At 37.5% G+C, this 25,466-nt stretch overlaps 1 protein-coding gene across 2 annotated transcripts in view; it reads right to left on the bottom strand.

The window, feature by feature from the left end:
• Window positions 1-25,466, bottom strand: part of LOC114660269 (core histone macro-H2A.1) — a 78,132-nt gene that overhangs the window by 46,328 nt on the left and 6,338 nt on the right. The window contains exons 2-6 of one of the 2 annotated variants that reach the window (XM_028812863.2): window positions 20,785-20,983; window positions 19,936-20,042; window positions 16,302-16,496; window positions 14,762-14,872; window positions 2,446-2,545 (exon numbers count right to left, since the gene is read on the bottom strand). In XM_028812863.2, the coding sequence (XP_028668696.2) occupies window positions 2,446-2,545; window positions 14,762-14,872; window positions 16,302-16,496; window positions 19,936-20,042; window positions 20,785-20,956 (685 nt within the window). In that variant the 5' untranslated portion in view covers window positions 20,957-20,983. The remainder of the gene's footprint in view (window positions 1-2,445; window positions 2,546-14,761; window positions 14,873-16,301; window positions 16,497-19,935; window positions 20,043-20,784; window positions 20,984-25,466) is intronic. The other variant, XM_028812865.2, reaches the window with a different exon arrangement.

Here is a 25,466-nt window from a genome sequence, read left to right on the forward strand (position 1 = left end):
GACGTCGTCATCTATTCCAGCACATAGAAGGAACATGTGCAGCAGGTCACAGCGGTATTGCAGACACTAGCAGAGGCTGGGCTTCGAATCAATCCCAAGAAATGCTTCTTCGGACTGAGACAGGCTAGATATTTGGGCTACCTGGTGGGCCGGGGTACTGTGAAGCCACAGTGTTCAAAACTAAATGCCATTCTGAAATGGCCCCGTCTGCGAAACAAGAGGCATTTCTCGGTTTGGCCAGGTACTACCGCCAGTTTGTACCTAGGTTCTCCGAGGGAGCGGCACCCTTTACCGAATTGACAAAGAAAGGAGCTCCCAACCATGTGGTATGGTCTGACAAGACGGAAACTGCATTATTTGACTTGAAACGGGCTCTGACTTCAGCACCTATATTGATAGCCCCTAACTTTTCTCTTCCATTTATCCTCCAGACGGACGCTTCGGACACAGGCTTGGGAGACGTGTTGAGCCAAAGCATCGATGGTGTTGAACACCCTGTCATGTACCTAAGCCGGAAACTGTGGGATCGGGAGACCAGGTATGCAGACCGGGAGACCAGGTGGAGAAGGAAGCCTTGGCGATTAAACAGGGGATTACCCAGTTGCAGTACTACCTTTTGGGCCGAGAATTCACTCTGGTGACGGACCATGCGCCATTAAAGTGGATGGCCCTTCACAAGAAGTCGTATCCGCGGGTTACTAGGTGGTTTCTTGACCTGCAACCATTCAAGTTTTCGCTCATTCATCGGAAAGGGGTCTCTTCATGCCAACGCTGATGCCCTCTCTCGGGCTCACGACCTCTCGGTGCAGGTCACCCAACCCAACGAGTCTGGGCTAAGGGGGGAGCCTTGTCACACACATGTGAATAGGAGGCAGATGAAGGCCTTAACGACTGGTAGTAACATATCTGCCTGGGGGGTTGCAGGGTGCACTAACTTTTTTTCTAAGTCCCCTGCAGACCTTTCCCGGGAAATACCACCAGGAACCGCTACCTCAGCATGAGACACATGATTTCCAGTCCCGGCCCCAAGGACGACATCATTTCTGGTCCCAGCCCCGAGGATGACATCACTTCCCCCAGACACCCTATAAAACCTCACTCCCTTCCTCTGGATTTTAGTTCTGTTTTGGACTCTGTCTTGTAAACACTACTAGCTCTAAAACCTTTTTGCTTCTGCAGCCAGGAACACATTATACGGGTGGCTGCCCCAAACCTTTGCAATGTCTGGTGTCCTTCATTGTTACAATATGCAACAAAAAACCTGTTTAACTAAACATGTCATTCTTTACGATCACTTGCTGTGTTTTTAATTACTGCCACATTTCCATATTTATTTCTTAATTCCTTCCAAAATATTCCTTAATATATTGCAACCATATATACAGAAAATGGATGGATGGATGTTATTGGGTATCTGTAAGCGGACGTTCATTCTTTAGCAAGCCTCTTTAGTCACTGCATCACATCCTTTTACATTAGTTCACATAAGAACAACAGCAGTGAAAGACCTGTTACTGAGAATATTTAGTTTCACCACAGGAGATGTCAGCAGTTTGTTTGATCATACCACCTAACATTCCTCATGAGTAGAGCTTATCTCCACTTTGTCCGGAAATGATGTACATTTTGCATGAATGATGATATAAAACACCCTGTTCCAGTTCAGTGACGTCAATCGCAAGAGATCCAAGAGTATCATCTATCCCGTATGGTCATTTATTTAATGGAGGATATGAGTTACAGTAGTTATTTAGCAAAGCTGCAAAGAAAGCCGGAACAGACCACATCCCTTAGCTACAGACTTGCCTACACATTATTCATAATAACTTAAGTAGGATTTAATGATTTTATAAGCTGCAGACTTGACCCACAAATAGCCTTTCCCAATTTCACCATAATCTTTATACTCATTGTTTCCTATTAACTGAAATCAATTAGCCAGCACATAGACAAAGGGTCTACTTTGTTCCCCTGGAACTGAACCTACAAATGTAACTGAGGAAACTCTTTGAGCAACAACTAACATGAGCTACAATCTTGGAAATCACCAGAGTGTTTTGACCAAGGCCACACATCACTTTGGCTACACTAATTTGGTACTACTCTTTCAATTAACTGCAAGCTCAGTATTGTCATTATTCAGAACTTTACAGAATAGCTTTAGTAAGTTAATACTCATTTAATAAAAGATGTTTAATCAATTCCATATAAAATTGCATATCTGACAATGGATAGGAGTTATTTTGCTTTATCTAGCAAAATCATTTGGTTGATATGTTTATTGAGCTGAAACACTATACTGCTTTCATTTTGATATATTTTATGCCTAAACTGTAGGCCAAGAAGAAATTTAATTTGGTATCAGACTCTTGGCTTCGCAAACACTTATAAATTCTTTTCTTTGCAGCTCTAAGTCCATATAAGAAATGACCAAGACCCATTTACCTAGATCATCTTTAAGGTCAATATCTGCATTGGTCGGATTGATAATCGCCTCAACATCAAAGCCAGCCAAGTTACTGATTTCACTGTGAATAAGGTTCAGCTGTGAAGAAAAGGCATGCAGCAGTGGACAGGAGGAGAGTTAAACATTAATAAATCAAAGAAGAAATGGGGGCTATAACATTTTATGGTGTCCAGTGGTTCTCAAAGGCACTGCAGTCCTTCTCAAAAACATTGGCTTATAACATTGTGCAAAAGTGTGACTCCTTATATATAAATGTACTCAATGTTTTAGAAAGTGCCTCGTGCAATATTCAATTTTGAGGCAAAGCCAAGGATCATTTTTGACTTAGTAATTCTGAATGGACAAACTATTCAAAAATTTCAGTGCTTGATTTAAATAAGCAAAATCTTCATCTCACCAGTCTTCTTCACAGTAAAAATGTTGAGAACCTATGTTCTGTAACACTGCCCCATATTTAAAATGTATGAATCATGATTTTGTTAAGGAGCATTCAATACAATAAGAGCTTTCCAGAAAATAAAAACAACATAATCTGTCAAGTAAACATTTAAGAATAAGAATCATGATTATGTAAAATAAATACATACATAAAGTATTACATATAATTTTAAGATTAGTAGAGTTAATGAAGAATTATTAAATTAGACTGATTTTTTTATTTGTACATTGTATGCAGATATTGCACTGTATACAGAGAAACATGTCTGTTAAAACAGATAACCTTCAATTGATCTAGTTCTCTCAAGCAACTAGTATTTATATAGTGCCTTTCATTGCAAGCATAATCCCAAATTGCTCATAAAAATATTATGATATGGTCAAGGATATTAATGATTACCAGTGCACAGAGTTATGAGTACTCCATGACAAAGAAATGGTTATAGTCAGATTTGTTGGACCAGTTAACATGAAAACCAGAAGGGGAGAGCTGCATAGTCAGATATGGAAACTGTCATATTCAGTTTAGCCACTACAAAGCTGCACATGTGGTGTGCCATAACAAACTGACAACTTGACTGGGTCAGGTCATAGTGACCTCAGAATGATTGTACTATGCTACTACACATCAAGAATGGCTCAACAAGTTAAGCAACAATCATATGAACAAGTAGGTGATTTTGACAGGGGCCAAACGTTTTGTTAAGATGAGACTAGGTCAATGCCAGTGTTGGACAATGGTTATTGGAAGGCTCTCACACCTAAAAGGAAGAATCTATGAGGCCCAACAGAGAAACAGACGGTGTGTGAGAAAAACTGACACAACACCTACATCAACCCATTCCATCATCTGTGTAGATGCCACTTCCTCACTGGATTGTCAGATAATGTCTTGGGGCAGAGCTACACGAGCATGAGAATGCACTTTCCATTGCGAATTGTATCTGAACTGTGATTCCGATTTCTTCTGGTCAATAACACATAAAGAATGTCTTCCACCATCTCTGATAATTATGTCACCTGTTCTGCATGCTGGGACTCATGAAAACTGAACTACTGCCTCCTGTTGCAACTATTTTATGTCACAAACAATGAAAACAGTGCAGTTTCTGGCTTTTAAATTCTTGTGGGACAACACAGGTCTTGGTGACAGACTCTGCTAAGGTACTGAATCTAAGGATTGTCAGTGGCAGGGCAATCCTGAAAATCAAGATATAAAAGGAATCCATGAAGAGTGTGTGTGTGCGTGTGTGTGTGTGTGCATGTATAAGAGAGTGAGAGACAAAGATGATCAAGCACTTAACAGCAGAATTTTTTGAGACCCACTCTGCTGCTTAACACTACTGGCCTGGGTGTGTAACCGCCAGCAAATTCTGGAAAGGATCCTGTCCTGGACTGGTTCACAGAGTTGGAGAAAGTGGGTGTAGATTGTGCTGCATCTGACACCAAGTGAGCAGCATGAGGCAGAGGCAGCGCCATGAATGTGCAGGCAGGAGACATAGCTCTAACCTTCAAGCCACGAGGCAGGACTATGTTCAAACTGCACACGTGCACACATTAGCAAGGGTATGCCAAGAACACGGCAGTAACCTAGAATCAAGGCACAAAGAAGCATTCACATAAACCATAAAAGGAATATTTTTCAAGATATAAAATTGCATTCAGAATATTACACAAAATTGGAAAATTCAATCATAGCAGTTGAGACTGCTATAAACATTTTTCCAATACACTAAATTACTAAGGTGAATTTACTACATATTTAATTTTAGCACAACAGCAACATCTGCTGGAAGATGGGAGTCAGTCAGTGTCCTACCTGTCCTTATAGGGTACTTATCAACTTTTTCTATCTTTTAATAGTGAAAAATATTCTTTCATGTGGGAGCGTTAAAAAAATCACAGCACAAAATAATGCGTCAATGCGTTGGCTGCTGAGATTTGCATTATTCCACAACCACAATACTAGACAAGTGGTGTAACTAGTCTGCTCTTCACTAGTGATTTATTTGAAAAAGGCTGCATTAATTCAAAGCACAATTTTTTTGAAGTACCCACATGACAGAGTAATTTTCACAATAAAAAACAGAAAAACTTGACTGTTTCCCTTTAATGCAGAGGTGCCACCAGTAGAAAGAATATAGTCAGTTTCATTTTACATTTCCTTTTTACCTGTACGACGAGATGTACAAAGAGCGTAGTTTAACACATAAAAGACAACATCTGAGCAACAATTTAAAAATTCACTGGAAACGTTTCAATGTGGAAATAAGGAAACACAGGGCCCATAATCTGAAAATTTTCAAAACTGCTTTCCGAAAACAACTGCTTCACACTCACCAGAACAAAAGCTGCTAAAAGTTGTTACAAAATAATTTAAAATTTACCATACCATACCATTTTTATTTGTTAAGCGCTTAAAAACACAGCATTACAACTGACTGAAGCGCTGTACAGTTAAAACAAGCAAGACTAAAAGCAAAATATTCAAAACAAACATTAAGAGAGAATTAAAACAGAGACACTAAAAAAACAGGTCAGGGGACCCAATAAAACAGACAAATAGCAAAAAGCAAGTGGGAATAAGACAGTTTAAGAATTAAAAGCCAATGTGAAGAAGTGCGTTTTTAGGTGTGATTTGAATGTGGCGACTGTAGTGGCTTGCCTAACCACTAAAGGTAAGGAGTTCCAGAGCTTGGGTGCACAGACAGAAAAAGCCCTTTCACCACAAACTTTAAAATGTGCCTTGGGAACGGTTAGGAGCAGCTGATCTGCGGATCTAAGAACACGAGGGGGATTGTGACGATGGAGCAAGACACTCAAGTAGGCAGGGGCTAGACCATTTAGTGCCTTATAGGTTAAGAGGAGTATCTTAAAATCAATTCTGAAGCTAACCGGCAGCCAGTGTAGGGTTTTTAAAATCGGTGTAATGTGTTGGCTTCTGCTGCTTCCAGTTAAAAGCCTTGCAGCCGCATTTTGAACCAATTGGAGTCTCGAAAGAGTGGCTTTACTAATACCATATAGGCAGGAATTAGAATAGTCGAGCCGGGACGTAATGAATGCATGGATTACTGATTCCAGGAGGTGGTAAGGCAGATTTTGTTTGAGTTTGGCAATTCGCCTGAGATGGAAAAAGCAGGATTTTACTGTGCTGTTGACTTGAGCATCCATTTTCAGGACCATATCCATTTTGATTCCAAGATTGGAAACAGACGAAGTTACTGGAATGGGAAGAAAGTCGAGGCCAAGGGGTAGGGTCTGTTTGCGGTCGGGACTAAAAACAATGACCTCGGTTTTTGAATCGTTCAGGTGAAGGAAGTTTACAGCCAGCCAGTCCTTAATGTCAGATAAGCAGTTGAGAAGAGGTTTAGTGGAGTCAGTTGACTTGAGGGAGAAATAAATTTGGTAGTCATCAGCATATAGGTGATATGAGATTGCATGTTTTCTAAAAATTGCACCTAAAGGCAGGATGTAAATTGAAAAAAGTAGTGGCCCAAAAATGGAACCCTGACCTAGACCTAAATTTGACCTAGAATAGATTATGCAGTTGACATTTCCTTGTGAAATGCTGCCAACTGCAAGTCAGCTTTGTACCTTTTTTAAGTAATTACAAATTAATGAGATTGATGAACGTTTATTTGGCTAGAAATGCTCAGATATGTCATGTTGTGCAAAAAGGCAGCATTACAACATCCAGTGCTCATTTATTACATAATGTCATTGGAGGTTATTCAGCGCTTACCCCCACAGTCTTATGGATCCAGTGTCCTGCTACTGAATCTCAGTCCTGGTTGCTCATCCTCCTTATGTCAGCTTGGCTGGTGACTGTAAACAGACCCTGTGTGAATGTGCCCTCCCAGCACTACCAGGAAAGGCAGGATTCTGCAGTGGGTGAAGTGCATTTGACAATACTGTGGTAGGTCATATATTTGATCAATAAGACTCAAAAAGACTTTGTAGGACGAAAATATAGCTTAATCATTTAAGTGACATGAAAACATAAAATAAGAAGGAAAAAATGTCTGCATTGCAGAACATTCAAGTGAATTAGCTGATTTAAAAGCTGGAACTTTTTTACATTTTCTAGTCACTTTATAACACTTTTTTTATTACATATCTTTGTAACAGTGAGTCACATTCAAAAATTACAGTGGTAATAGAATGTGAGTACATATATTAATAGTGTACATAAAATGTTTTATAATACCATTTTACAACATCATGTGGCTGAAATTGCCTTCATAGACTGCAGATCCCAGTTCAGGTGATAAAAAGATTCCTGTGCTGTTCTTAGTTGTTGAATGTGGAGGGCCTGTGGCTAACTGTAGTTCAAATTTCTGAAACATAAAATTTTTCAAAGAAGTACCCAATGTAGATTTAAACCCTGTGTTGAAGTATCAAGCTAAAATTGTTGGCTGCATTTGAACATGTCAGATCGGTGATGACTGTGGTGCATTGTCAATAAATTACTGTGACAGAGAAATACTGAATCATTATAAACTTTAGATAATGCAGCCATGTGGTTATTTTTAGTGTAACAGAAATATGAAGTACACGTTTAGTCACTGTAGCATACAATGTTTCAAGCCATCTTTTTTATTTCTAAAACAGGTAAGTTGCTTTTATTTTTTAATTTTACAGTCATGAACATCATCTCACATACCTGATTCGATTTCAAGGAACTGAAGAACTGAGTTGTTGTGACTGCGGTTCACATAAGATGGTGCACAGCCACAGAGACGAGTGCAGGATAAGGGCAGAGGTGGAAGTCAGAGACAGTACTTACCTTGTGGTGATAAAAAAATTAAACAATATAATTTATACCATATTTAATAATTTCAGGAAATAATATCATTATTAGCAAACTGAATGCATAAATACACATTTAACGACATATATGTAGTCAAAGTCACACAGAATGTTTCTTTATTTCAAGATAGACAATTTTGCAAATTACTGATTGTTTTAAATAGGAGATTTTGAAATTTAAAAAATGTGTGCTGTATTTGAGATATCTTAAAAGAAGAAGTGTGCCAAATTTCAACAAAATCAGTCCACGGTACACAAGAAGGCAAGTCATTTCATGCAGACAGACATGGCTATCAAAGCAGGAACTTTTCGCATTAGATGTGAACGTACCTAAAAAAGTGAAGCAGGTTACTGTTCACTCACATATTGACAAATAAGCCTGGAATATTTTTTTAATATGTGTGATATGTAAAGCATTGTGTATTCTGATGATTGTATGGTAGGTAAAGTGCAAAAAGTGACTACATTTGTACATTTATACATTTAAATACATCAAAGCATATTCACCTGTGAAAGGTTTGTATTGTTATCCATTATATGCAATGACAATATCACCCTGAAAAAAATTTGGTAACTGAGACATGGAATACAATTATTTGTAGGTATTTTATGCCTTGTGTAATAACTGATTTATTTAATAATTGGTTTATTAGGAAAACCGGTTTATTATTTAAGCAACAATTACTGATTATTGAATACCTAGCTATCATTAATTTATGTCATTTGATTGTATTTATTACTAAAGTTAAATATGTAACAAACACCTAAATTATTTATTTATTTTATGTACCTAACTTTCTGATATATGCTTACTTCATTCTCTTAAAAGCATTTCTCCTAATTTAACAGACAGTGTAATCGGATAATTTTCAAGTAATGTATTTTTATTAATCCGTTTTATCTTGAGTATGCCTGAGATCATGAGTGATTCAACCGGATATCACTCTTTATTTTCCTTCTCCCAATCTTTCTGCACTCAGCACTGGAGGACACCTGTCTGGTAACTCAGTGATTAACTATACGATAATTATGAGCACTGAAGCAGACATTTCACAATGGCTAACATCATTAAGAAGCACTATTACCTCCGGGATTGTATTTCTCACTCACATTTCAGCTTTGGGGAAAGACGCTGTTCTCCCTGCTCCATCCAATCAAAGCAATGTTGCCTAGCAACAGTTTTAGATACCACCTCTGTTCTTTTCACATCAATTACTTTGTATTTTAAAGAGACAAAAATGAAAAAGAAAAAAAAACAAGAAAAACCTGTCTATTTCACAAATGACTGAGAAGCTAACACCCTGAAAATCATATTCCTGAATCTGAAACTTGAACTAAAATCAAAATGACACTAACCCCATGTCAGCTAAAGTATTACCTTCATTGTTGCCTCTAAGCCTTTTTTGAAGCTTATATAATTTATGCACAAAATGCAAGAGGTTCAAATGTTGCCAGTGGCTCTGGAAGGACTCATTTAATTTTAAAGACATTAGCATTAAATGAAAAACAAACACATTTACTTATTTATACAATTATTTTATCCAAAGTGACTCACAAATAATTAATGTGTCAATGTATATGTGAGAGGACCAAACCAGTTCTTTCTTGATCAAATGCATACATTACAGTAGGCTAAGTTGCCCAAAGCTGGTTCAGCCTGCAATTTTCATTATAATGTTTTTTTTTTAATAAATACAACATACAACATATTCTAACACTTTTTCAGTTGTATTTGTAAGAAATGTATAGTATACTAATACTAAATACATTATAAATGTCATACTACATAGTGTTTAGTGGTTCTGGGTTCAAATCACTTGCCTGGTGTTTGTGTGGAGTTTGTATGTTCACCCCATGTCCAATTTTGCTTCCCAAAGATGTACAGGTTTGGTAAATTATAAAAAAAAAATATTAATAACACAATGGCTTTATAACTAACAAACAGGGTTGTTGCAAAGGTCTTATAGGTGCATAAATGGGGATTATATATATGTATACTAGGGGGCTCCACCCCCTACTCGCTCTGCTCACCCACCCCTGGGTTTGGTTAACTGGATAAACACTTTAAAGAGATTGTTATTTTCAAGGGAATTGTTACATATGTATTATTTTAACTTTTACTTTAAAACTTTAGTAAAAACAATATTTGGAATTAACTTTTCTTCAAGATCGCATTGAATTTTGATTCTGTTTGGACTTACATTGTGACAACGCAACATTTAACTGCCTGTGAGTGAATATCATTTCTTTCTCTCTAATAAATAAATATCACATATTTTTCAAATATTTGTCCATGCTCTTTCTTCTTCGCTTAGTCGTTGACGTGACATCTAGAACGTATAAAATTACTGTCCTGATAAAAGTTATAAGAGCTGAGAGCGCAGGAAGTGTGTCTGACAGAAGCATTCACATGACTGAGGTTAGATGACCGTGGTCTTGTTTGAGAATAGTTGTAAGTAGGGCGTGACTTGAAAGATTCTTATGTTAAAAGTCTCTGTCTCACAGGACTTCATGCCGTGCCAATGTTTTTAGAATCTTTTAATTCTCGCTGGCAACACGAATAAGACGATCTACAAGTCTCCAACTTAAAGTTTAAATCCGAACAATATATTCAATCTCTTTTTGCTGTTCCATTATTTCAATGAGTAATGATTTCCGTTTGTTTGCGTTAATGTGACCTTTACTATCCTTTTTTTCTGAGACTTCCAAATTTTCGTACTTCCATTATCTCTAACCTGCTTGCATGTGTACCACGCCAACGTTTTTGGAATCTTTTAATTCTTGCGGATACGCTTCTTCATTTGGAAGAAACACTACTTTTTTTTCCCCTGATGGCAACAGGAATTAGTCGATCTACAAGTCTCTGACTTAAAGTTTAAATCCAAACAATATATTCAATCTGTTTTCGCTGTTCCGTTATTTCACTGAGTTATAATTTCTGTTTGTTTGCGCTAATGCAATCTTTCCTATCTTTTTTTTTGAGACTTTCGAATTTTATTACTTCCATTAACTCTAACCTGCTCTGCTTGTGTACCTTGTCAAATTTCTCGCAGGACGTATAAGTGTCTCTCCGAGAAAATCACGTCTTTATAATACAGAAATATTTACATATTATATATTTAAAAATTATTTTTAATAATTTTTATTTCTACTTTAAAATAAAAGCCAACGTGACTAAAACTTAATCAAAATGTATCTTGTACTGTTTGTTGTTTTGATGTGTTATTTTAGCTTAATAAATGTAATTCAGTTGAGCTTTGCGGTATAAGTCAGATGACAGCAAAACGTTAATTTTGAGTGATGAGGAATGGATAAAAAATCATATTTTAATAAACATTCTATTGTATTGACAGATTATTTTGTAATATATGGTGAAAAGCGTCACAACAAGACATACGTATCATAAGACATTCTACTTTATGTGATTCCTCTCGTGCAGCATTAAACCACTGAGAGACACCTTGTAAAGTCAGTGTGTTGAACTGCAATAGATCAAATCAAAACAGATAACAATATGGATCTAATTCCAAAATCAAAATCTCTTAACTAGGCACACTTCTGATTTTGACCAAATGAAAATGAAGAGCCCAATAATCTAAATAAAGTCATTTGCTACAGAAAAAAGTGACTGATGCTATTCATCTAAAAAAAAATAAAATTGCCGGTAAGAATTAAACACCAATGCAAACATGCTGACATTCCCATTGTCAGCTGAGATACCAGACATGGTGACTGTGTCAGTTGGAAATCCTGCCTGTAAAGAGTACATGATGCAATGTAACATTTCAATAAAACCTTTTCTAACCATAGCACTATGTGCTCTTTCTGTACCTGTTAGATTTGGTCAGTCCACCTAACTGTACAATACCATTTTTTATTATCTCGTTTTACTAATCCTTCAATAAGCATCTCTTATTTCAAGTTATGTGTGTGCTGTTAGTGCATTAATTAGGCATCAACTGTAACAGTAGTACAAAATTAAAAATTAACATTTTTATTAAATGAATGTGGTCATCGTTGTGCCAATCAATCATCACCCAGAATTTATAATGGACAGATAGGTTTATTTCTTCATTAACATTTCTAAATGTGAACAATGATAAATATTCATATAAAATGTTGCACTAGTAATAATCAACACACTTGTGAAAAATGAAGTTTAACAGCCTGATAATAAGAAAGTCAAAATTAAAAAAAAACACTCTATTGCTGACTGTGTGGCATTAATTTAATCATAATTTGGAAGTAAAACATCTAGAAAAGAAAAGTTGGTTGTTTGGATTACTTAAATAGCTTTGTTACAGTAATACAGTGTAAGTAATATTAAAGTATAAGACACAAACAGATAATACAGTACCTATAAAATTATCCCATAGATGTTTTTATATTTTCCACTTTTTTCTCATACAACATTGAATCTCAGTGGATTTAATATGGCTTTTAATGACAAAGATCAACTGAAAAAAAGCTCTTCCATGTCAAATAGAAAACAGATCTCTGCAAAGTGGCCTAAAGCATTATAAATGTAAAGCACAAAATAACAACTGCATAAGTATTAAGTTAGTATTTAGTAGATGCACCTTCTACAGCCATGACAGTCTTGAGTCTGTGTGCTCTCTTTCAGCTTTTCACATCAGTACACTGCCACTTTTCCCAATCTGCTCCAGCTCTGTCAGACTACATGGGGATTGCGAGTGAACAGCCTTTCTCAAGTCCAGCCAGAAACTCTAAGTTGGACTGAGATTTGAACTGGCTGAGAAAATAAATCTGCCAAGGTACAGGTTTCTTGAAGAGAGCATCAGTTATTTTTTGCTAATGTGCTGTGTTTGGCTATGGAAGTTTTTTTCCCTCTGACTTCAGAGTCTCCCATGTGTCTTCTGCCAAGACACTATGTGTTTGTGGTTTTATAACAGTGGTTTTATTTTTTTCTCCAGCTGTCTGGAGTTTTTTTTTTTCTGTCCTTCCCGGCCATTGGACCTTACTTTGATTCTATGTTAAATAGTGTTCCCTAATTTTAATTATTTATTTTGTCTTTTTTTTCCTTCTTCATCGTGTAAAGCACTTTGAGCTACATTGTTTGTATGAAAATGTGCTATACAAATAAATGTTGTGGATGGATGGATGGATGGATGTTGTTGTTTTCTATTTGCCACTCTCCCATAACGATTCAACTGCTAAAGTACCTGGGCAACAGTTGTTCTCTGCACTGTCTCTCCAATCTCATCCACTGTAGCCTGTAAATCCTCTAGAGTTCTCATAGATCACTTGGTGGGCTACCTCACTAGTCTTCTTGCATGAGCACTCCGTTTTTTGTAGATGGCCTGCTGCAGGCAGATTCCCAGCTGTACCATACTCTTTCCATTTCTTAATGGATGATGTAACTTGATTTGGAGGGAGGGCGGCACGGTGGCGCAGTGAGTAGCGCTGCTGCCTCGCAGTTGGGAGATCTGGGGACCTGGGTTCGATTCCCGGGTCCTCCCTGCGTGGAGTTTGCATGTTCTCCCCGTGTCTGCGTGGGTTACCTCCGGGCGCTCCGGTTTCCTCCCACAGTCTAAAGACATGCAGGTTAGGTGGATTGGCGATTCTAAATTGGCCCTAGTGTGTGCTTGGTGTGTGGGTGTGTTTGTGTGTGTCCTGCGGTGGGTTGGCACCCTGCCCTGGATTGTTTCCTGCCTTGTGCCCTGTGTTGGCTGGGATTGGCTCCCGTGACCCTGTGTTCGGATTCAGCGGGTTGGAAAATGGATGGATGGATTTGGAGGGATATTCACTGAAATATTCTTGTATCACTCCCCTGAATTGTGTTTTTCAATCACCTTTAAAAGGAGCTGCTTGTTATGTTTTGCCTTCATTGTGTAAGTTAGGCCACCACACTGATTCTCCACAGGTTGGTCCTTCCACATAAGGTGCATTTAGACTACAATCAATGGAAACCCCGGATAGTTGATCTCCACTGAACTAATTATGTGATTCCAAAAACCAGCTGGCTGCACCAATGTGAATACTTATGGAATCCACTATTTTGTGTTTTATATTTGTAATTTATTTAGACCACATTGTGGAAATATATTTTCAAATTGACATTAAAGAGTCGTTATCTGTTGATCAGTATCAAAAAGCCAATTTAAATCCACTGTGATTCACTGTTGTACAATGATAAAATGTGAAAACTTCCAATGGGTTGAATACTTTTTATAGGCACTGTATGTCCAGTTAACATCACATAATTTGATCAGTCTAAATACATTTAAGTCTAAAAAGTTACATAACCCCACCCTAATGTACTATAATTAAAGTGTTTAATTACACTAGTTGTTGTTTAAGCATAGTGAATTGCATTTTTTATTTTTTTGGTATTAGTCACTCCATTTACTGTATGCTTAACATTTACAAAAGTGTTAGAACAATTTCATCCAACAGATCACTTTTTGAGTGGTCAAGGTGTTGAACTCTAATCAGAAGGATGTCTGTTCAATTCGTGCCTGTGACACTGATCAAGTCAGTTAACAAGGATGTGCTCCGACTGTAAAAAAAAATGAATGACAATATGGCTATGTGTACTTGTAAACACCTTGGAGTTTGCTTATTATGGTCCAAATATACATAAATCCTCTCCATTTAAATTTGTAGTAAATATTTAGAGCAGACTAGGAACCTGGATTTGGAATAGTAAGGCTGCAGCTTCAAATTCCAGTCTTGGCCCAGTGCGGTCATTTTGCACAACTATGCTGAGCATGTTTATGTTTTGCAGTGAATGTAAAGAGCATTAGAAAAGAATTTCTCACAAAAAGGCACTATATAAATACCACTTGTTTAACAATGTGTGACTAAGATAACAATCCTGTATCTTTCAAATAAGCACCCAAACTGGAATTCTTGCATAGTGTTGGCAAAAGGTTAACATTCTCAGAAAATTAACTTTTTCAGATTATTCATATAAAAGACAGAAAGAGATAAAGAAGACATCATCATCTTCCCAGAAACTGCAAACTTCTTTAGCAATAATTATAATAATTTACACAGCTTTAAACAAATGCATTGGTACGATACCTTCTGTCCTAAAAAGAGACTCTTGGTGGAAAGGACTGTGAATCCATCACCTGGGGTGCCATCTGTTGTGCTGTCTGCAGTAGCAGACTTGCTAGCTAAACTTCGTTTCTTCTACAGAAAAGGTAAACAATCAATCAATAAATAAATAGATTAATATTTGAGCAGAGAACAACAAAATGATACAGTCAAGATTACAAAACAGACAGAAGAAGCAGTAATAGCATAAACTAACATTCTCTGAACTACCTAATCCATTTCAGGGTTGTAGGGGGTTAACACAGCTATCCTGGCAGCTCTACATGCAGGGCAGGAGCCAACCCTGAACACAGTGGCAGTAATACAGAACACAATAATGCACATATCCATATCAGGCCAATTTAGAATTATCAATTAATCTAACATGCATGTCTTTGGGTTGGAGATGAAAGCCAGAATACATGGCGCACATCCAGCAAACATCAGGTGGAATGCGATTCAGACATAGCATCCATAAGGCAACAGAGCTAACTACTGTACCACCTTGCCACCCAAATGAAGCAATAATGTTAACTTAAAAAATAATAACATTAAAGTAAAACATAAACCAAGAGAATATACCAAGACACTTCTGGTAGAGCTAGAAAAATATCCTTACTTAAAACAACACAATGAACTTAAAACAACACAACGAATGTATACTGTACATTTTAGTAGACAGAACAAGTTGCTAGGCAGTACAATAAAGACAGACTAAACCACAGTAAACTACAAAAAACTCGATTTCAAAAGAGTTAGACATATAGAATATTATTAAATATAAAATTATAACAAGCAGATCTTCAACCACATTTTGATTGTAAAGATAAAGCCTTTTGGACAGAGCAAGCATGAGAACTCCAGGAAACCTCGTCACAGCAAGTAGGCTGGCACTAAAACATCTCAGGATCATGTGGGTGAACAAGTGTAAGCAAGTACTATGGAATAATGAAAATCAAAGATTGGTAAACATGTAACTGAATTTTATGAACATTACTGATTGGAAAAGAAATGCAGTGTAGTTAGCCCAGCTAAGGGGAAATTGTGATATTATTTTCGGTTCAAGTCAAGACTCTAGCAGCAGAATTTTAACCAGTTATAGTCTATTAAAAAGGCTGGACTGAAGACTTAGAAAATAACTGCAGTAAGCAAAGGAGGCAACATAAAATGGTTGAACAGGACAGATGCAAACATAGATATAGAATATGGTGATATTTTGTATGTTTTGTAATTCTGAATTAAGCTTTTATTGCCAAAGCTATGAATACCCTCAAGAATGATAAAGGCTACATTAAAAAAGTGTGTAATCTATAAAAACACAAAATTAGGAAAGAAGGGTCCGAGATTTTTGGGTGTGCTGGATATTTCATAATCAATAATAAGCATGCTTTTAACGTGTTCTTTTTTGTAGAACTATGTAACATAAACAATTACAATACCCATATACCTATCATTATTGTAAAATAAAAGCATATTTTGTAATTTGACAACAAACATCTGCCTCCGAATAAAAAAGAACCCTTACCTTAGACTTTCCTGCACTTTTCTTGCCACCTTTCTTTCCTGGGCCTTTCTTTGCTGCGGACATTTTGGATTTCTTGACGGGTGAAGGTGTGATAACAGCATCCTGCTTACTCTTTGAGCCCCTCTTTTTTGCCAGAAGCTCAGGGTGAATGTTGGGCAAAACACCCCCAGCAGCTATGGTAACACCCTTCAATAACTGTAAAATAAAGCAGGACATTTGCTTTGGAATAACATTACTTACAACATTACTACACTACTATAATAATAATCATCAACATCATCATCCTAATTATAAAAAATGATGATGATAATCCATCCACTGAATTTGAAAGATATGGTGATCTGTCATAGAGCACACTCATGTTTACTGATACTGAGCAAATGTAAACGGACCAATTAAATCAATGTACACATCTCTGGGATGGTTAGTATCGGCCTTGAGCTTACTATTGCTGCCAACATCTCCATCATTGAGAAAAAAAAGTGCATGAATGATTCTTAAATGACTGCAACATGTTACATTACTGCCTCACAGCACTACTGCTACTAGTTCAGTGCCAGAGAAGGGTGCCTGTCAAATTTAATATGCATAGACTCACCATGTTGTCTTGTTGTCTGGGCTGTGGTTTCTTCTAAGTATAAAGGTATGTTGCTGGATAGATAATGAGGATAAATTATCTTCTTATGAGCTCGTGTGTGTATAGCTTTACTTTTGTAAGTGACCCCTATTTGGCCCGTGTTAGATTCCACCAAATCATACAGCTATCTTGATTACCAGATATGTGATAAGTTACTGGAAAATGGAGTTGGCTTCTACAATATTATAGTGATTGTACAGGATGCAAAGACCTTTTAACATCAGATTTCATGTCATTCATGTCATTTGGATAATAGTATAACATAATTGAAAATTCTCAGACTTGCCTAATCCAATTCAGTGTAGTGGATGGCTGAAGCCTATCCTAGCAACAATGGGCATGAGTCCTTCACAGGTCTTACTCCATGGGCCCTATTTAGATCAACAATTATCCTAAGGTTTACAACTCTGGGATGTAGAAGGAAAAGCAGAGTACCTGAAGCAAAACTCAGACAGACCGACAGACATCGGCAGACAATGATGGGATGGGATTCATATGCTGGTCAATGGATACATGAAGTAGCATTCTTAATCACTACACTACCCTGCCATCCATGCTCTTAGTAATATACATGAAAATCTATAATAATAAAAGGCAAAGCCCTCACTGACTGACTGACTGACTCACTCACTCACTGACTGACTGACTCACTCATCACTAATTCTCCAACTTCCCGTGTAGGTGGAAGGCTGAAATTTGGCAGGCTCAGTCCTTACAGCTTACTTACAAAAGTTAGGCAGGTTTCATTTCGAAATTCAAAGCGTAATGGTCATAACTGGAACATATTTTTTGTCCATACACTGTAATGGAGGAGGCGGAGTCACGTATCGCGTCATCACGCCTCCTACGTAATCACGTGAACTAAAAACAAGGAAGACATTTACAGCACGAGTCACACGCGGGAACGAAGGTAAATGACGTTAATTTTTGACTGTCTTTTAATACTGTGTAAGCATACATATTAACACATGTGCAATTAAACGTGTGCATTTACGGGGTGATTTCTCAGGCTTAAAAGCTCACCTTTTATCAAACGCGGGAACAAAGGTAACTGACGTTGTTCACTGTCTTTTAATACTGTGTAACCATACATATTAACACATGTCCAATTAAACGTGTGCATTTACGGGGTGATTTCTCAGGCTTAAAAGCTCGCCTTTTACTAAAAAGGTAAATGCAAAACTATTTTCAATCAGTTTATTGAAACGCTCCCGTTAAGGATTGCAATAACATATTCGCAAGATAAAAGAACGAAGTAGGGGGAAATGGAGGAACAGCCGCAAACAGCGAAGAGCAAAAAATTAATTAAACAATTGAGAACGGAGCAAGTTAAGCATACAAGCATGTTCATAAGGGAAACAAAGCACGGTGTAAAACGTAAGTTTAAATTAAGTTTATAGAAACGCTCCCGCTGCGGATTGCAATAACATATTCGCGAGATAAAAGTTTAATGAGAAGACACGAGGTATAAACGAACCACACGCCGTGGCGCAACGTTAGGGGCAACAGTTTCAACCATTCTATGATCTGCTTCTCGCAACTGAAAGACGGCACATGGCGGATGTTAGCCGACTTGCTCACCGCAACGTTAGGGGCTTCAACTATGGCGCTGACGCCACATCTCAGTGCCAACACTTTGCAGACTGTACTTAAAAGACACGCCCTCCTCACTGGACAGTTAAAAACACCAATCAAACTAACGATGACATCAAGTATTACCCAATCAAAAGTACGAAAGGAGGCATCTTCATAAAATGCGTGTGGGATGATTTGCATGAGACGCTGCTTTAAAAAAAAAATTATAAAAAAAATACGGGATAAATCCCGTCCAGTATTGATTCAAAACGGGACACGCAATTTCATTCTCAAACGCGGCACGATTCCGTATTTTAAAGGACGGGTGGCAACCCTACACTGCCAGGTAACCACCCATACAATCAGATTGTGATTCAGACTAGGAATGCAATGAATGTAATTACCCCGATCTACATACAAGGCGAAAGTCTTGCAACATTCAAAGATGATAGTTTGGGATAAGTACACCATACAACATAAAACAGCTTATGAAGCCTTGAACCGAAAAAAGCAAGATCTCAGAGATCGTAAAAAAAAAAATAGGAGGTAATGTCGTTTTACTCGCTGTACATTTTACTCAAACATTACCAGTTATTCCACGAGGGAGACCAGCAGATGAACTAAACGCGTGTTTAAAATCCATGCTTCTCCCACGCTCGGTTATATGTCGCGTGTTCTCGGGTAGGTGCACCAAAAAATGTATACATTTAAGCATGTAATGGGCAAACAAAAAATGAGGTATACCCGAAGGCACTGCAGTAGTACTTAATGTAACTTTACTTCTTAAATGTTAATGTTTTACTGTTTAATAATTTATACGCTTCTTATATGTTGTTCAAATTCTTTTATCAAAATACCACTGACAGCGCAATGCACGATAACATGGAGTGAATACACCATACGCATCCGCCCACGGCTGCCCTGCTCTGCGCAGATAGGAGTTGATTCTACAATAAAATAAAATAAAGATAAAAACAGTAAAACAATCATCACCCATAAAGCGTGTGTGTGTGTATATATATGTATATATATATGTTGATATGTGGATGTGTATATGTATATATATATATATATATATATATATATATATATATATATATATATATATATATATATATATATATATATGTAGATATGTATATATATGTGTATATGTATATGTATATATATGTTTATATGTGTGTGTGTGTATTTTATATATATAAAACACAGCAACACTCATAACAATGACAACACAATTACATTGACAATCATGTTACCTTATTTTTAAAATTTTTCCTTTTTTTTTCATAACCTCTTTAACACACTACTTCTCCGCTGCGAAGCGCGGGTATTTTGCTAGTATACAATATATGCAAGGACATTCATTGCTGTTTTGCATGTTTCCCATTCATGAGATTAAATAATCAGTTTCTATTTTACCTGGTTCAGTTCTTCATCATTGGCAATTGCCAGAAGAATGTGTCTAGGCGTTACACGACCTTTCTTATTGTCCCGTGCAGCATTTCCTGCCAGCTCTAAGATCTCAGCTAAAAGGACAAAAAAAAACTTGGTTTACACATTTGTATTTACCTGATATTATGTACTGAGTGTTCAATTAATCTCTGTTGATGTTAAAAAAGCAATTCTACAATAAAAAGCATAAGGAAATATGGCAGTAACTAAGGTCTAGTGATGCAACAATGTTGTCTTTCACAGCTATTCATTACTTTACTGAGTAAATGAAATGTTAGCAATGCTGACTAACAGTTCCAAAGTCCTGGGTTTGAATCCTGCCAAAGTCAATGTCTATGTGGTATTTGCATATTCTCTCTGCGTTTGTGTAATTTTTGCCTCCCACACCCTAAAAACAGTCAAGTTATGTTACTGGAAAATGAGTATTGGCCTTGGTGAGAGCTTAAGTGTGCCCTGTGACAGACTGGTGCCCAGTCTATGCCTGACTCCTGTGGCATGCCCAGTGATTCGAGGGCAGGCTTTGGTACCCCTACTGTGTTTGAATATACAGGTTTGGAAAATGAGTGAAGTTGTGAGTGTGGGTTCAAATGGAAAATAATTGTTTCATAGAAATTTCGTTTGAGGACTTCAATTCTTTTGTCCTATAAGTTGCTTCTCATCAAGTATATTACAAAATGAAAATATTAAGTAAAAACATTTATGGCAAACTGCTGAACTCATGGAGTGCAACTACATTTTTATATTATCAGTAAATGTTTCATGATCTCACAATCAGTTGTCCAAAACAAAGTTATTCCAATTTTTTTGACAACTCACCTGTAAGGTACTCCAGGACAGCCGCCATATATACTGGTGCACCCACCCCAATTCTGTACTTGGGATGACCTTTCTTTATGTAGCGTAGCATTCTGCCAACAGGAAATATGACGCCGGCCTTTGCCGATCGAGATATTTTTGTGGTCTTCTTCTTTCCTCCTCGGCTAGACATAGTGCCCCAGCCAGTATGATTCCTTCACTAGGAACATAAAACAGGATACTGTTGTGGCAAACATTTAGCATTTAACCTCAAAAACTGTAGTTCATGTTTAAATGATATCTTTTATTTGGGCCTCTTTAGAAGCTAAAAAACATTTAAAAATACATCTCTCTATATATAAAAGGAAATCCTGGAATGGAAAGCAAATGCAAGGCTACGATACGTGATAATCTCGAAAGACATTTAAAAGACCCGTGAGACCAAGGAGACTTGCCACAGTGCGTCTCGCGGGGACCGTAAACATGACTTGGTGCCAAGAGATTGTCCCAGGGCCGTAACAAAAAGGACAGCGGCTGTACAGGCTTTAAAAAGACTGAAGGGTAGCGCGACGGCAGCTACCCCAAACGAACGCGAGCAGCGTTATACGTCCTGCAAGAAAGAATTCAAACATGCCTGGGGCCAGAAATAAAAGACAGGTATTGCTTTTACAAAGTCACGCGAGACCAGGCATCATTTAAAACAAATCAAAAGACCTCTAATCTAGCCGTTGTTGGATTGCTTTTCGCAGGCAAGCATCATGTGCTCGGAGCTCTTAAAACAACAACATGCGACAGGCAGAAGAGGCAGCTAGCAAGCAGCAAAAAGACAGCAAATGATCCAAAGGCATATCCTTAGCGTACCTTCAGCCGCAACACCCTTCACAACACGAGCAGCATTATACGTCTGGGAAGAAAGAGATGTAAACACGCGCGGGGCAGGAAATAAAGAAACAAGTACTGTTTTTACAAAAGGTTTTAAAGCAAAAGTGAAAATAATGCATATGTAACAGTTCACAAGAAAATAACAATCTCTTTAAATTGTAGACTGCCTGCCTAAGGTAAAGTCATCCCTGATGAATGGGGACGTGGGAATGAGGGGTTCTTTCATCGGATTAGCGATATTTCAGATGTTGAATGGCAAAATGAGGGAGGCAGCTTGGTGAATGAGGTCTCCAGGACTTAAAACAAATCCAAATCATATTATGTGATATCATCTAATGTGAAATTCTAATCCGTACTTCTAGAATTTTTATTTTTATATTGTATTGAGGATTTATTCTGTTCTATGTATTGTACTGTATGGCTCAGAATTAAAAGACAATGAGTAAAATGACAAACTAGAACTTCATAAAGACGTTTACAAACGCTGACACTAAACATATGCAGAGCAGGTTAGAGACTATGAAACCAGTGAAATTAGAAAGGCTCAAAAAAAAACAAACAAAAAAAAGTTAAAGTTTAAAAAGTTAAAGGATATGAAAGTAGGAAAATTAGAAAATATAAAAAAAGAAAGTAAAGACTGCAGTAGCGCAAACAAACAAACTGCCTCATTTAACTATGCACCAGTCTAACTTTGGTTTTGCACAATAATTACTACACTATTGCACCTTAACACTTAATTCTACTTTATTCACATAATTGTACTTATTTATTATGTTCTACTATACTGTTATCCTTCAATCTATGACTTTTTGTTAATTTAACTGATATTCTTTGAACTTTGGATCAGGATGCATTTCACTGCGTGTTGTCCTGTATAACTATGCATGTGACAAATAAAGAATCTTGAGAATTTCAAAAACGGAGTTTTCCGCACATGCATTTATTGGTTACTTTGTTAGTGTATATATATTTATCTGTCTGCTTATTTAAAAAGCTAGTTTTCATATAAAAAACTCTCAAATCCACTCAATCTAGTTCAGGATAGTGAGGGGCCCAAACATCTCACAGCAGCATTAAGGTGCTAGTTAATTGCAGGGCTCACACATCAACAAATCATGCTAAATTACAAATATAAAAACTATGAGAAAAGACAAAAATAAGCTCTTTATATGTTCTAAGACTTCTCATAAAGCATTGGAATAATAAAGAAGACAAACAGAGGTAAAGACCAAAGACAAGTAGTAGGGTTTAGGCCTGTCCTGAAGGAGCCTTGGTGTTTATTATTTGTTCTCATTCAAACTCTAGATTTTTTTTACCTTTTCTGAGCTTTTTAGCAGTTTGACACATGTACAATTAGGCGGCCACAACTTACCTTTGAATATTTTATGTGATGAAGGCTCAGCAAGCAATATTCTATATTTCTGACTAGGGCCACTTGACATTACCTATTTACCTGTGAATCTTTAAAATTAATAAGTAATTTGACCATCATGTCCACATGCACACTGCACTGAGAAGAAAAACCTATCTGCTGATGATTTATAAGTGTAATAGATAAGTAATAGATGCATTTTTTGCAGTACCTAAACTAAAGTGATACCCAAACTACACTATTGTAGGAGGTGATGGAACAGAAAACAGCAAATGCCAAAGCCTGCAGTGATGCACACAAAGCAACATCATGCAGAATACAGACAGACAGACAGACAGACAGACAGACAGACAGACAGACAGACAGACAGACAGACAGATCTTAATTGTCATTGTCACTGTTACGAAGAAAAACTAAATTAAAGGTGCTGTCGAAACAGTGTGAGGCATAAGAGTTAAAAAACAACAAAAGGAATAGTAATAAAAGTTCATTACAAATATATACAAATTAAACTTGTCATATATACAAATTGCACTGGTTAAATGTACAAATTGCACTGGTTGATTTAAGGTCTATATTGCACATTTAGAGAATGATATGGTGCAGCTTTATTTGAGTTCAGGGCCATGATTGCTTTTGGATAAAAGCTGTTTTTAAGGCGGTTTGTCCTGGTTTTCATTGCTTTGTATCTCTTGCCCGATGGCAAAAGCTGGAAGAGGCAATGACCGGGATGTGATGAATCCTGTGAAATGTCTATTGCTTTTTTGCAGCATCAGGAGGTGTAGATTTGTTCCAGAGTGGGGAGGGTACAACCAATTGTTCTTTCCGCTGTCCTGATGACCCTGTGGAGCGTTTTCCTTTCTGGGGACGTGCAGCTGCCGTACCACACACACAGTCCGTACGTAAGCACACTCTCGATGGAACAGTGATAAAATCAAGGAGCAGATTTTTGGGGAGATGGTTCTTTCTGAGGATTCTCAGAAAATACAGTCTCTGTTGCGCCTTCTTCAGTAGCTCCTTGGTGTTGGTGCTCCAGGTCAAGTCATCCTCCAGCTCAATGTCCAGAAACCTGAACACCAGTACCCTCTCCACACAGGCCCCGCCAATGATGAGTGACTGGATGTCAGTTTTGTTTTTTTCTAAAGTCAATAACAAGCTCCTTCGTTTCTGTGGTGTTGAGGAGCAGGTTATTGACTCCGACAGCCGCTCCACCTCATCCCTGTATGCCAGCTCACCCTCCTTGCCAGAGATCAGTCCGACCACCATAGATATAGCTCACCCACTGGGTCAGACTAAAACCCTCAGTCCTGACCGGTGGTCAGCTCACCTCTGATGAACTGAGTGTAGCACACGAGGCCTTGACCTGTGACTGAACTACAGCATGCTTGTGATTGTGCGCATTGAGCACAAGATGCCTACACCACTTCTTTACCCCTCTGTCAGCTCTGTATTCCCTTAACAGTTTTTATTTCTAGACAGGTGACATTTTTATTTTTTTGTAAACTGGCATATGCAAATGACAAATGAAACATGAAAAGACTAATAATAAATATGTCCACTGCGTTACATTTCCTGAAAGCTTTAGTTGGAATGCTACCAAACCAGACATGCCTTTGTCAGTTGGAGCCTGAGCACACCCACCTAATGTGACAGTCAAACATTTTTAATGTGTGCTGCCACCTAGTGGGTATTACATGGCTGCGACTGGAAATCTGTGGATTTGGGGGAATAGATCACTCTGACCACATCTGAAGAATGTCAGAAGCATGTGATGACCCTAATTTCATGTAAGTGCAAATGAAATGCATTTTCTATCAGGCGTAAACGTAACCCAGCTAAATGATACCCCAGTACAATCCAGATACAAAATGCATGTTAATGCCAAGTGTAAAGGTGTATACTGTAGTACAGTTTTAAGGAAGTCAAGGAAGGACCTGCATGGAAATCTAGCCAGGCCAGGGACTCAAATCTGAATAATGCCGGGCAGAATGTCACCCCTGACATTAATATTAGCTGGCATCTCAATGGGGATATCTTTTTTTTTTTGTTGTTGATTTGATTTAAATCAAGATTCTCATTTGTCCTAACCTTGTAAATACCGGGGGGCTGCTTAAACAAGTGGGGACATCTACAGTATATAATTGGACGGACACACACATACTTACATGTGCATGTGTGAAGATTATGGATTATGTCTGCCACTCATTGTGCATATAGGAACTCCAACAATGCAAACCTATCAGTTGTGAAAAGAACAAGATAATACAATCCCATATTACTTACATATAAAAACATCATGGATCCAAAAAAAAATCGTTAGTCCCAACCTTGACCAGAATAAACTTAGAAGGTGTAATACATCCATCCATCCATCCATCCATTTTCCAACCCGCTGAATCCGAACATAGGGTCACGGGGGTCTGCTAGAGCCAATCCCAGCCAACAAAGG

This window comes from Erpetoichthys calabaricus, chromosome 11, assembly GCF_900747795.2.
Source record: "Erpetoichthys calabaricus chromosome 11, fErpCal1.3, whole genome shotgun sequence".
Classification (NCBI taxonomy): Eukaryota; Metazoa; Chordata; class Cladistia; order Polypteriformes; family Polypteridae; genus Erpetoichthys; species Erpetoichthys calabaricus.